This window comes from Bremia lactucae, assembly GCF_004359215.1.
Source record: "Bremia lactucae strain SF5 chromosome Unknown BlacSF5_NotPlaced_17_SHOA01000003.1_2250557bp, whole genome shotgun sequence".
Classification (NCBI taxonomy): domain Eukaryota; phylum Oomycota; class Peronosporomycetes; order Peronosporales; family Peronosporaceae; genus Bremia; species Bremia lactucae.
Window position 1 is genome coordinate 1922278 of NW_027152029.1, and position 14570 is coordinate 1936847.

The window sequence follows — 14570 nt, forward strand, 5'->3', positions numbered from 1 at the left end:
ACTGGGGTGTATTAGTTGTCCTAAAGAGAAGTCTTCCTCTGCACGTACTAGTGTACGTGAAGTGACGTAAGGCTTCACTCGCAACTGAAGCAGTGCGAAGTGGACTTGTACTGCAGCAGTACAAGTCGTAGTGCCCGTTACAGTAATGGTCATTCGCTTTGCTCCAATTGTTGCAGGCAGATTAGGTGCAAAAAATGACGCGATTTTCATTCAATTTTGTGCCGCAAGGGCAAGTCTTTATGAATTGTATTGGCTTCAATGTTAATTAAGCATTAGCTGTTGTCGGGTAGAAGCAAATGAGACACCAAGAGCCAAAATAATCGCCAACAAGATCGTAAAATTTTTAAGTGGATGATGTGCGCCACAAGTAGTGGATCTGCATCTTTTCAAAAAATGTATCGCGTTACTTAATACTGATTATTTTCAAGCTAAAAGTAAATTGACTTCATTATGGCGCCGAGAGGATCACATGTGGGAGCAAAACCGCTAAAGTCTTCGTCAAGACCCTCAACCTGTACACAGTCTGGTGATACCTTCTTCTTCCACACATCTGCAGCTGTAACAGGAACAGCATTAATTTTCTGGACGTAAAAGAAAATCACCCGCAAACAAGTGTCAGTATCAATCATAGCAGAACCCCCCACTTTCATTTACCTGATTACATCGCCTCGTATTGTTCTTTCGGCCGTCCCCCTCGTCATCATTATGAGTGCTCATCGTAAATTTTTTAGTTGGATGCATGTGAGCAGTTTCTAAACCTTGCGGTCGACGGTGATGAGCAGCCGGAATTGTGGCATGTAGATACGATTTCTCACACAAAATCGTTTCGTTCTCACTTGCCTTTGAATCCCTTTGTGAACACCCGCTGTATAGCCGAAAGTGATCAAAGACATCCTTAGCTTCAATTTTCTGCGTGAGGGGTGTTTGCTTTGGCTTCTTGACGCATTTTTTGCTTTGAAATCTTTCGCACGAATCATTTAATCGCAGGCGCTTGCACTTCCGTGTATTAGCTAACGCTTTGCCCTTCATCTGTGAAGCTAAATTGCTGTCAAAAATCGTGTTCTGTTCGCTCAGATTCACTTTGTTCCACGATCTCGCAGCGGGTGCTTGACTTGTCGAGGACTTTGCGCTATCATCATCATAGCTTACTTCTTCACTCGTCATTAAGTGAGAAGGTATATTTTTTTCCTCTATCGGCTCGACATGCTTCACATTCTGCAAATATATATCCATCCGCTGTTGCTTGGCGTTTGTTTGGTGATTTGTCAACGTCTTAATATACCGAAGGAAGCTGCTGTCTCTGCTTTGAGGATAATCATCTTTCACTTTGTAGTAAGTGGGTGCGACCCAGGTACTTTCAATCTGCTCCAAGCTCATGATCTGCTCTTTTTTGAAGTGAAAGAAATATCAAGCAAAAAGGCAAGTGCTCCATGAATGCGGACAAAAGTAATGATTGACTTCAACTATATATAAGAATAATTCCCGGCACCGTATTCTATCTGTTGAACCACCGCTTCTTTTTAGAGGTAAGGCGATTGGTAACAATAGCAGCCCGACGACTACGTCTAGAAATGGTGAGCGTCGTCAGTAAGGAATTAGGCGCAGCTGATGATGGAGCCTTCCATATGTCTAGTAAAGAATAGCGGCGCTCCGACTTCTTGGCACCCAACCTTCCTTGTTGATTCAATTGCCCCGGCGTTTCTAATTCAGCTCCATCCATCGCTAGGTCACGCCTACAAATAGTTGGCGCTTGTGGAACGAAGCTATCTACGTTAATGCTACTCAAGGGAATATTGCCTTGAGTAGCCGCAAACTTGCCATTGCCATTGACCTGTTTCACGGTATCGTCGACCCTCATAGGCAAACTACCACGACGCGATCGAATTGCATACACGCCATTAACATCGTGGTCATCGTATTCGGCTGCTTTTCTAGAGTGGTACTGCGTGCCGATCGGCTCGTAACGAGCTCGTAACGTCGAGTAGCGAACCGATGTTGGAGATGGTAAGGGGGAATTATGAGCGACCTCGCCCTTATATCGAAAGCTGCTTGGTGCAATCGCTTCTGTCAGCTCTACACCATTGCCAGTATAGTTGATGCTTCTTGGAGGTGCTTGGATAAATGAGCCATCAATGTCAACTTCGCGATCGTCAGACTCATCCTTTATTTCCACTCGGTTAGACGGTTTACGCTCGTTATCCACGTCAAAGCTTCGAGCACTCGCCACGTCTTCTATTACTGCCCCGTCCACATCAAAACCTTGGGTGCTCATGATGTTTAATTTGATAGATGAAACATTTGTGGTTTTAGCATTATTTGGCAGCTTTGTGCCTCGTTGCCTACTAAGATTAATCGAATTCCGTATTGACCTGCTTTCTAGAGTAAAATTATGCCAATGTCCCATAAAACTGCGCGAGATGTGCTTCAAATTGTTATCTTTTGGCTCTTCAGCGAGAATGATGCGAAGCACGCGGTTCACGTTTGAAAGTACAGGAGCCTCAATCTGCTCTTTTTTCTCCAACAGACCTTGTAAAAAGGCCAACATCTGATGATAGTAATGGAGATCTCTTAGCCAGTACTCGGGGTCGTCTTTCGTCTCACTTTCCATCAACATCTTGTTACGTGCCTCTAAAATACGACGAAGCACTTTTAACAACGATGGTATATCCGGGTGCTGCATGGTGACTCGACAAATTAGTAGCTCAACAAATTCTTTCGAGGTGATCTCAGGAAATTGCACTAAGCGCCGAGCAATACGCAACACACAGCGATATGGAAATCCAGTAATTAGGTGTTCATTGCAATAAAGCACAAGCTTTAAGATCTGTTTCGCCATGCGGCTGTTAGCGATGCTTTCGTCAACGTCAAGTGACGCTCGTAAAATATGCGTCATTGCCATGGTATACTTGTCAATTTCATCGACAGTTGTCTTAAGGTTGTCTGGAGGATTACTTAGATCGAAGCGGATCATTTGATTCAATTTCTTCCTCCACAGCTGAAAGAGTAACTCGAGATTGTAAGCTGGATTTGTTAATTTTTCTGCGTCTGGTTGGGACAAGAAACGGTCAATGTACAGCCCCGCTACATAATTGTGAGGGTACGGAATAAAATCTGTCTCATCATCGAGCAGAACCGAATCTCGTTTGACAATTGATCGCTCTGCACGATTTCTGCAAATCACTTGATCCAGTTTTTTGCGCACTTCTGTTCGTTTATGAGAATTCCATATTAAATCGCTCTTATCGTGGTTATCGTCAAAAAATCGCGTTGCTTTGTTCGGATCCAAGTGAATTTGGTACACAATCGGGTAGGGAAGGAATCGACATAGCCCGCTATACATCTTTTCTCGCAAGTCCAAATTTTTCATTAGTAAAGCGTACAACACTTCGAATGCTGGCTCACGCAACGCTTCAGCGCGAAGAAAATGTTCATGAAGCACGTGCTGTCTCGATTGAAGGGCAATTCCCAAAATCTCAACCCATAATCCACTATCTTGCACATACTTGGCAATAACCAAGCAGGTGTCACACAACTCAGCCAAGCAGGAAAGCGCATAAAATGCTTGCTCGTATCCGAGGTGATCAGAAATAACCTGAAGACACCATGTAAACTGGCAAAATGGAGCCAGCATCCGCTCAAGGCTGCACTTAAAGCCGCAGATTTTGTTTATGATAAGAATTGCCATTTCCTGACGGGCCAAATAGTCCACATTACCATATTCTGCGTCCATGGCTATGGGAGCGTCGGTCTTTGCTCGAAACCCGTAAGCTGACAACGAACGACGAGATGATATTGAAGCTGCTACTTTTGCGTCACTATCGCCGTCAAATGGCAACAGATATCTCCCTAGCGTTGCTACTGAAAATGAGGCAAGAACTGCGTCCTCATCATCCACATGCTGCTCCAAACACTCCACAATAGCAGGCCGAAACGCCGGCAAGTCACACAGAAGACTTAAGCAATCTAAAGCTGGCATCGTATCAGAATATATGCCTGTTTTTGGATCTCTATTTTCATTAAGAAAACATAAAAGCGACTCAATAAAGTCAACCGCCGTCGTTGGGTATAATATATCCTCAGTGATGGCTTGCAGATTGCCAACCGACTTTTCCAGCAAAATAAGTAAGTATACTCCACCAACGTATGGCTCAGAGCTGAGGCAATCGTACATGTAACGGCTAGCATTTTCTAAAAAAGAAATACCGTCTCCGTTCGGGTCCGTACAAAAATCTTCCGTAAGCTGAGAAAGTTCCGTTCTTGTGTTTTCGTTCCAAACACAGGTTGGCTCGCGGATGTCTGACAGCAAAATTGCACAAAAGTCATGCCCGTTTGGCTTTTTGAGGCGTTCCAAAAAGTCCATTGGAAGGAGATTTGCTAAGGCTTCAAGACCAGCCGACCGGCTGCCGCCACTAGGTCCAAGGGCAAGTGACCGAAGTGCCCCAAATGCGCTTTCCAGCATATCGCGCTCCTGTTTCTCTAGCGCAGTTGTGCTTTCCTGCTCATTGTTAACGACTGAAGAATTTTCGGCTGATGCAAGGATCAAATACAGTGCCTTCCAAAATACTCGTGTCGATGCCATAATTTGCTGCTGCAATTCGATACTCCTAGAAAGTGACGATGCTATATCAAAGGACATCTTCTGAATATGCCACGGTTGAATGTTTTCAAATGAAAGAATGACATCGTCTAGCATTGAACAAACGCGCTGGGCGTATTTGGAGTCTTGAGACGTAAACTCCGTCGCGTGAAAGTAAGACGAGCTGTCATTGTCTGCAAGTGTGCTGAGATCTAGTTTCTTTGAAAGATTCACTTCATTGGCCAATTTTTTTTTACTCTCCTTTAATATCGATTGCACTCCTTCTTCAGCAGTAAGCAGCAACTTCAAAATAATAAAAATGTTCTCTTTATCCGCCGCATCGTGACCACACGCGCAACGTTCAACTAGAATAAGAATTGCTTTCCAACTCCCCTCTATTACAACAAGAAGTGGGACATTTTTGGGTGCAACGGAGAGCAAGCGCTGTAAAAATTGCATTGCGAGGCTTTGGACTTTCGAATCTTCCACTAAGTGTGAAGACAGCACACGGATGAGCAAATCAAGTGTCGAAGACTCGTACGAATAGAACTGATAGCCGTACTTATGCAGCAAGTACAATTGCGATTTTAAGATACATTCAATGACTTCATCCGATGTCTTGCCGCCATCGCCCTCATTCTGGCGCTCAAGTATATCACACAAAGAATCGAACGCCTGCCGAACTATGGCTACATTACCATCTTTAAGGCATAGTTCCCGAAAGCGTGACCGTAAATCTGCTGCTGAATAAGTGGCATCCTTACTCCAACCAAAAATCTCGAAGGCGCCTGAGTGATCTTTATATTTTCCAATACAATCTGTCTGACACCGTTTCAGGTATCGCCACTTCTCTTCAATACTCTTCATTACAAATACAGGGTCGTCCACTGTTTCGACATCTGAATCAAATTGAGTAAAATTTGAGAGGCAGAAACTACTGCAACAAACATTCCCAGATAATTCTGGGTAAGCAATTTGAGGTATTGGAATGTAAATGTATCTCGCTGTGACGCTCATTTTTAAGCTTTCTTTGAATTCAAGTAGGTGCTCACCAAGCAACTCTTGCAAATGAAGTCTCATTGTTGATGACCAAACGACGCGTTTGTCTTGCTTGCGGCCGCTAAATATGTCAGCGAACTGCCCAGGGCTATCCAAATCCAACACACTGATAAGCGTTTCAGGTAGCATATCAGTCAATATACTCTGCCCCTCTAAAAGTTCCGATGACCGTTGAATTCGATGGATCCGTTTGAGCAGAACCGCTTCCGGAACAAAAACGGGTAATTGATCGCCTACACTTGGCGTTGCAATGATTGACAAAATAAAATAAAAGACACCATACTTGTACAATTCTTGTAGCACCTCCTCGTTCAAAGACATGAGCATCTCACAGACATAGCTGCGTATATTGGACTCGTTCACAATAAGTAGCTGAATCAGCAAAGCTAACGGCAGCGTATTAGCAACGACACTATTCACCAAAGTCGGAGGCCATAGAGCTTTGCTTGTGTTGTTGTGTTGGTCTGTCACCAGTAAATTTCTTAAAGACTTCAAAGCAAACGCCGCACACCTTGCGTCAATCGGCTCGTCTGTTAACTCCATCCAGCGCAGCTCAGGATATTCTACCATCAAACTCCACCTATGCTCATCGTTTGAATTTGCATAATTATGCTTCGAGCAGCAGCAGACATATATAGCGTTGATCTGTCGATGGCAATTTATAAGGTCACCATCCAACTGTTCTTTTAGGCCATTCGCTGTAAATGGACCTTTAATCATAATTCTTTCGTCTACAGTCTTTATTTTTAAGCTCCATTTCAGCGCATATCGTGTTTCCTCGTAGAGTGAGAGTTCTGCTATCGGAACAGAATTTTTTTCGCACGCCTCAGACATAGTAAAGGATTCCATTATTGGTATATCACACTGGTCACCGTTTACGTCGTTTCCTACCAGCGCTGGTTGCCGCCTGTGCGAAAGCAGCGACATGTACAGCAGTACTCGAATAAGTCTTCTTGTACACATATCGGTATATGCAATTTTAGATTGACTCAATCCAGCCAATAATTCGACAATGTTATGAATTTCACCGGCAACGTTTGAATTTAGCAACAACTCTGTAATAAAGCCAGCTCGACGTTTCGTTAGTAGCCGAGCATCGGGAAATACGTTTGCCAACTCAATCAAAATTATAAACATAGTCTGACAGTCCTGCTCGCCTCCAGTATTTAGTATAAAGTCATTTCTTTTACATGCTGACCAATCAACTGCTCCTAATAACGGAAAATTGCCAAGGCATAAATACTGTAACCAACACTCATACACCTCACTAAAAAATTTCGCTGGATCTTTTGCAATATCCATACTGGCAAAAAAAAGGCTGCTCGAATTTTTAAATTTTCCACGATGTGAACCTGTCTCTATTGCACGCGCAGTTTTAGCAACTTCACCCAATTGCAACGAGCCGTCTCGTATCCTTTCCGAAATCACACGCAGGTAAAATCGATCAACTTTAAGTTCCTGTGCAATGCTCTGATATATCACCAAAAATTGGGCATGATTCCATTTCGGTTCGTTGCTTTTATTTCGAGATGCAAGCAGCAATTTTGGAGCTGCTTGATTAGCTTTAAATTGAGCAAATCCTTTTGTTGTGGTTGTAAGCGCAAGTCTTAATTCTCCTCGAGTCAATTCATTCCAAAGCAAGTCTGGTAGCATGAAATCTTTACTGACCATACCAGACAGGAGTGCCATGTCAGTGGACGATTCACCTTGATAATTCATACGCGTTGGATCCTCCTTCACTTTTGTTTCGCTCATAGAATCGCAAGCAAAAAGTGTTCCGATTTGAAGCTGCATGCGACGGATGAACCATTCTGACCCATCATATTGGGCATGTATAATTTGCTTGCTATTTCGTCGAGAATCTTCCGTCTGGTGAGCTCGCTGCTTCTTTAACAATTTACGCACCATTGGATTTGAAATCATCCTAATAAATCCATGTGGGAGGATCCTTGTGAGCATTTCATACGATGCCTTATGATGAGTCATCCAGATACTGGCGATATACTGATACGTCTCTTTCGCATTCTCCGAGGAGTGAAAAAACGCCTTGTGCAGGTGCTGAATAGTCAGCCCAGTATCTAAGGCAAAGTCGCAAATTCGTCGTTTAACCTTGCGATCGACGTGATCTATGATCACCTTCATGAGACATATAACCGATGCCGTCAAACCTGCGTTCGTATTTTGAGATACTATTTCGAGCAATAGTATATATTTCGCCCCCAGATCTTTAATGATGGCATCAAAATGCTTGTCGTAGGTACTATGGCGAGAAACGACTAGTACATCCATAAATAATTGCAAGATGACCAGTGTGCAGCACAAATTTTGTGGGTCCAGAAGACCAATCAATTGAGTAGCCAAGTTTTTGTGCTCCAATACTTGAAAACGAATGGCCTTTTCAGCTGCACGATGCGCTTTTAGTCGTGATTTGTCAGCGATTAATGAGCGCAGTGCATTCACTGCCCACATAGCTGCAATTGAGTCACCAGAATCCAATATTTGAGCCAGACTTGGGACCAAGACCATAGCGCCACCATTTGACTGTTCCGTCGCAAGCCGATAACAGCCGTTATTTATTCGGCAAAATGATTCAAGTACAATACAAATCTCGTTCGTGCGAACTGGTGGGATGCAGGAATGCTCAAGCTATTTCAGATTGTACATAATAGAGATACTTAGTCATATCTTATAAATGATCTCATTAAAAGCGTGTCTCACCAGAATGTTAAATCCTTGAAGAAGTGAGCTAAACGACAGCTTCTCTAAGCGCCCGCGCATGGACTTGTCTGTGAAATCTTCCACTTCCACATTCATATTCAAACTTTCAAAAGAAAATATAATTTTAATTAATACGGATCGTATAGTTACACCTTCGCCACAAAATTTTTCAATCTTCCTCTCTAAAGCTGCATGAGCTGGAATATAAAGTCCATCCTGATTAAGATAAAGAAGCTTTTCCTGCTTCACCTTAAGTAAAGCCTTGGGAGACATTCTTGGGTTCAAGTTTGTAAACTCTCGGCTAAGCGATACATTGTAATTGCCAACGTAGTTATATCCATCGTACAGTGCTGCCTGAAACTTATCAAAGTCATATGGCACATAAGCCACACGACAACTATCGGCAAATTCTAGCACCACCACACCTTGCACAACATTGCCTTCCAATCGCGGAACGACTATGCGACGCAACTTCTTCAGCTCGTATACTTTATTAAAACCGCTAGTAAACTCTATAATGGTTCCATTAACGAAACATAGCTTTTTTTTTCGTAAGTGTGTGAAACCATTTCGGCCTGTTGGCCTCTGTACGTCAAAATATTCATTCGATTCAAGAGCAGATTGATCAAATTGCTGTTCCATTTGCTGTGTGGGAAGTAAAGACTGGGAATTTAAGCAAAGATGAATTCCGATGTAACCAGCTAAGGCTCTCATACCATTAATAATTTCATACTTATGGTCAGAGTAAATGAAGTGCAATCTGCTTTTACGTAAAAGCATGAATGCTTCTGGAATTGCAGTTGCCTCAGTGATCTCTTCAATCATGCGATATTCAAATTCTTTGGTATACTTTGTCTTGATTCGTACAGCAATTAGAGCTCGTGGTGTCAAGAAAAATTGAGATTGTTCGCGCTGCCCATCCACTGTGCCGATGTAGCCACTGAATTGGCAGCAATCAACACTATACACCCGCCTGAATACTTCAAAATTGCCCGCCAAATGACTTATAAGCTCCTGCAAAAAAACATTGCGGCATCTGTAGCGAAGACGCAAAAATACTGGGTCGTCATACTGATCAAGCCCCATTTTCAAGTGGCCAAACGCTGCCTCAAGAAATTGTCGGTATTGCCTTAACAGCACTTTTGGGTTCTGAACGTTGATCATATTTGCTAAATTACCCGCACTACCGCTAGCAGATGACCCAGACGACAATATTGTATTATTTCGGCTTGATGCCCTCCTAGAAGAATACAAGAAGGGCCGAGATCGTGGAGCCAGTGGCGCCCCTCGGTAACTCTCGGGGCGAAAGTTCAATGTCTCACCAAAACTTAGCGATCGTCGTGGAACTTTTTCATCGTTATACCGTAAAGGAGAATCCGAATTGCCGTAATTTAGAAAAACGGGAGTTTTCGTCATTCTGTTGAGAATACTCACACATGCCTCCACGGTATATAAGGCAGGAAAGCTGAAGAGAATTCGCAGCAGCATGCGATACTTTGTTGCAAGGTTTTGATATAGCGCTTCAGAGAGTTCTAGCTGCTTCTCTGCGTTTGTCTTAACCAGAAGTACTAGAAATTGACACAGCTTCATCGTGGGCAATTCGGACAGAAATGCATCAGTCTACGCAAAGCAACACAACCATTAAATACATTAATTCGTTGAAGCAGATTATGTGAACTCACTTGGATATCCTTGTCAAGCAGCGAAAGAAGCGTCTTCATAAAAAGAGTGTTGGATAGCAAAAGTTGTCGGCATGGAAACTGATGCAATTTTGACTCCATCAGGCGGCTAAGAACCATAAACATCCAGTAAATAGCTACCGAATTCTGGCTTTCTAATACCCTTGTTATAGTATTAATGTATTCTTCCTCTCGCTTAAATACATAACAACATTTTAATATTCATACCAATTGCAAGTGACCAATACAGCAAGTAAGTTACCTCAGTTAGAACTTTCATAAATTCGTTAATGGCAGGTGGTGCAAGCATCAACCGGTAAAGGGACTGAAGGTATGTGCTTATAAATTCGTGCGTCGCGCCGTGCCGAGCAACAATGTCATGTAGTTCACGTGCTAGCATATAAGTAACCTTGTCGAAAAGCTTATTGGGCTGAGGAGTTGCACCAGATGTTGGCGTGTTTGCATTAAATTCTAAAGTCAATGAGTGCATATCTTCATCGAGACCTTGAGGAAGCTGCCGTTGAGTTCGTGCCGTCTTACGATGGCCATGGGCCATGAGTAGATGCAATATTATACCTTGCACGACACGAAGCTCTCGGTCCATTGCAGTAACGTTCGTTACGGTATCTGCGAATTGCTTGGCTTCTTGATGTATGAATTTACGTGGTATCATCCGGGCTGTTTCTGGAACTTCACTTGACTCCACACCCACTTGATAATTACCCAATGCATGACAGGATGCTAATAGCTCACACACAATTTTCTCCCGAAATGAAGAATAATATTGGCGAGTTACACCGTCTACGTACACGACTTTGAACGCCTGCAGCGTATTATGACACAAAATAAGCGTATATATTCTCGCCAGAGGGCGACTAAAAATCACTGTCTCGGCTTTTGCGTACTCTGTGAGGTACTTTTCGGAAACGGACAATGTTCGTGGTGTCGCATCAGACTCATTCGACTGCGAAGAATACATCACCTGGTACTCGAAGGATACACAAGTTATCTCTGACTCTTTCCTATCGTCCTGCAGTGCCGCTTCTAGTGATTTTTTGCGATACTCGTTGATTGACATACCATAGGCCTTCATGAAATTGATTATATTTTGAGCTAGCTCTGAGCGTTTCGATACAGAAAACAAGCTCGAATTTTCCGAGTGATTTAATGCTATTGCATCGTGGTCATCGCAGATGATATCAATAGACACGAGGCTTGTGTACGGAATGTGACTCATGACGTCACCTTCAGTGTCCCGTTGAAAGATGCCGTCAGCACGAACCTCTACGACGCACTTCGACGTAACACCGCTTTTGTGATACTTAAGGCTTTGAAATGCGCGTGACTGCAGCTCAGCGGGTGGAAGCTGTGTTGCAGTGCTCATCTTCGCGTAGTGCTGACTTCGTAAACGCTTCAGACAAACAAGTACCTCCATGCGGAAGTAGGAGCGGAAAACCGTCTTCTTAATGCGATGGCGTGGTGTGTTAATGACAAAGTCCGTCTCGCCGTCAAGCACGTCGGCGCCATCCACGTCCTCGTAAGGCCACGTGTTGGTTATGAGCTGATTTTCACGATCAATAGTTGAAAACGAATATTCCCCCAGACACAACACACGGTCCTTGGTCACAAAGCTGCCCACCTTGTGCACTATGTAGCGCGCCATCACACGCTCCGTCGACATCGTCGAGCAGATCTTTGTTTAAGCAGCAATTACTGGTATCTTGATAGATGAATGTTTGGGTACATGTGGCAGAGAGTGCGAAAAGTCGCATGATTTTTGGAAAGGAAACTTTTCTATTCGCGAATGATGCTTTGTTAGTCCTTATGCTTGATACTAGGCTATCTAAAATACCACTCTACATGCAATTATCCTAATAATATTTTTTTTTACATCCGATTCGACCGTTTAGCAAACACTAAATCGTATTAAATATAAATACTTATTTTTACCAATTATAAAATGTCATCTCTGTTGATAACACTAATTGTATTGGGAGCGGATATTTCTAGATTCCTCGCGTAACGGATGCCGCTAGGCGCCATCCCTCCTCATGTGAATGCACCTATGTGCATCGCATACACAAGGGTGGTTCACAATGTGAACAACACCCAAGTGGTGGTAGGGCAACTTTAGCCCGTTACACCATCCCCCCTTTAAGAACGAGTTTATATTTGAAATTCGTCAAAGAGGGCAGAGGTAAAGCGAGTTGCTTTACGCGCCGCTTAATTCTATTATTCACTTTTGCTCTCTGTGTCTTGCACGGAGCCTAATATGCCACCTAAAAGGGGCAACATTGCTGGGTCGTCTGCGAAGACACCCACTTAACCACGCGCGAAGCGCACGCGCCGTGTAGGCGGGCACGTCGTAATGCGGCCACGCTCTACTTAGGCACACACCCTAGCACAGCGAGGAAGCGGTTAAACCTGCTTCTCTTGCGTGCAGTGAGGTAGTTGTGGTGGGCGCGCAAGCGACCTCACCCAACACACTAAGAACTCTGGTAAAGTGTCGTCACGGGAGCGGTAATCCGCTCCTCGTGCGCACTTACCAAGTAGGTAGTAAATTTCAGACTGATTTATATTTAATAAATTAAATACAAATACCTATTTTTACCAAAATAAATGATATCTCTATAGATATCATTTTATATGTATTACGAGCGTATCTTTATAGATACCTCGCGTAACTGATGACGCTAGCCGTCATCATGGATGACGCTGGGCGTCATCCCTCCTAATGTGAATGCACCCATGTGCATCACATCCACAAGGGTTGGTCACAAATGTGCACCACACCCTATTGTTGGGTCTAATTACTATTATTTAGTAATTGACCATCCCCTCAAGTACACCAAATGTACTTAACGGGGACTGTGTAACATTAGGGCAACTTTAGCCCGTTACACGCCGCGTTAGCACGCCGGCAGCGTCTAATGCCTCAGTTGAAACGCCGACAGCTACTGCTGCATCAACTGGTCTTGTGGATATATCCTACTATTACAGTGAGGATGTCGATCCATCGCTCATTGTCGACTACAATGAGTCGACACCGTTCCCGTCACCACATAGTAGTGATACGGACAACGAGCTAATGAGGAAGGACCATCCAATCTTCTCATTGCTCCAAACATGGAGACAGCAAAGTTTTCTAATGCTGTCTCGTCGTGTGCGCTGGCTAGCGCAGCGACCATTAGTGAGAGCGCTGCCCATAAAGGTGCAGCCGCTTCCCCGTTGGGTAAAACTAAAACGTCTATAGCTCAGACCATTATCCATAACGGTTCTGACACAGAAGATTCTGAGCCTAAAGCTCCGCCGGCGACACGTGAACGTGCTCAGTCGGTATCACAAGCCAGTCGTATCAAACGTGGCTATGTGACGGGTGGCATATCACTGATGCCCCCTCTATCTAAATGGCCTCTTCCAAACGGGCCAAGAGCGTTGCTCCTAGAGCGCGGTATTCTAGACGCTCATAATTGATATGGCATCAATAATACATGGAAGGCTCAAGGAAAATCGCTTGAGCGTATTTTCCCGATCCCGGTCGTGTTGCGTTTAAATGAAACGCCCGGAATATATGCGGCGGATTACACGCGTCACTTTCAACCGCATTACGATGCGATGAAACAGCGGTCGCAGCGAATTAATTCCGCCCGCTTGCGTGTGAAAAAAGTCATGGGGGCGGTACTGTACCGCCTGTTTCTTCTCACACCGCTACTTCTGCTGGTGCTCCTTTTCATAGGCAGCAACCAAGCCGGGCACATCAATACGAAGGGTATCGATCGGTTCCCAAGAGACAAAATTCTTCGTGTAACCTTTCCATTGGACGAGGTTCTGATACCAACGACGTATTGTGGATCTCGAGGGTCAAGTCTCACGACTGACCTCGGATCTTGTTGATGTCCGAGCGAAGGCTCGTCAGGGTTATGAGTGCCTGAAGAATCGCTTGGACCTTGTGGAGAAGATAATGCTGAGGGATCCGCGTTACTCGCGTGATGTCCCTCGCTCTCGAGTCCTGTTCGTGATGGGAGGAGTCGATTGGCTGAACATTTTTCGCCTTTCCGTCCCCTCACCCGAACGACGCTCGACTCACAGTCGGCGTCACCATCGCTCTCCTCAGACAGATGGGGTATGTGATCTCTTCTAGATTAACATACGTTTCAGACGACCCACGTAAAATATGGTGTGCGTCTTTATATACGGTGAGCCTATAATTAAGGTCTCGAATCTCCTTGACCACCGTAGACGGTCCAATGAAGCGCAGCATTAACTTCGTAGTTCCTCCTTGTAGTACAGAAATTCCATTTTTAGGTAGGGTGGCAATTCTTAATAGTACTTTTCATTCGCTCTAAAGTGTTCAGTATTTTTGCGACCATGTCAGTCCGCGTATTCTTTTTGCTTGTCGTGTGCGGTTACCATTGCGTCACAGGTTTTTCGTGTGATGGCTAATAGATCATCCACAGAGCGTTGAGCCTCGCACACGCTTTTAGCATCAAACTCGCTTATGACACGCCAAGAGGTCGGTCACAAAACGTAGTTTTATT

General features: G+C 44.1%; 1 protein-coding gene across 1 annotated transcript; it reads right to left on the reverse strand.

The window, feature by feature from the left end:
* Positions 1 to 1495: 1495 nt before the first annotated feature.
* CCR75_009132 (uncharacterized protein) lies at positions 1496 to 11713 on the reverse strand (the record flags this gene model as incomplete). The annotated part of the gene is made up of 4 exons (XM_067967177.1): positions 1496 to 8281; positions 8354 to 9973; positions 10036 to 10227; positions 10295 to 11713. 4 exons carry the CDS (start codon positions 11711 to 11713, stop codon positions 1496 to 1498), a joined length of 10017 nt encoding a protein of 3338 aa, XP_067822656.1.
* Between the last annotated feature and the right edge of the window lie 2857 nt (positions 11714 to 14570).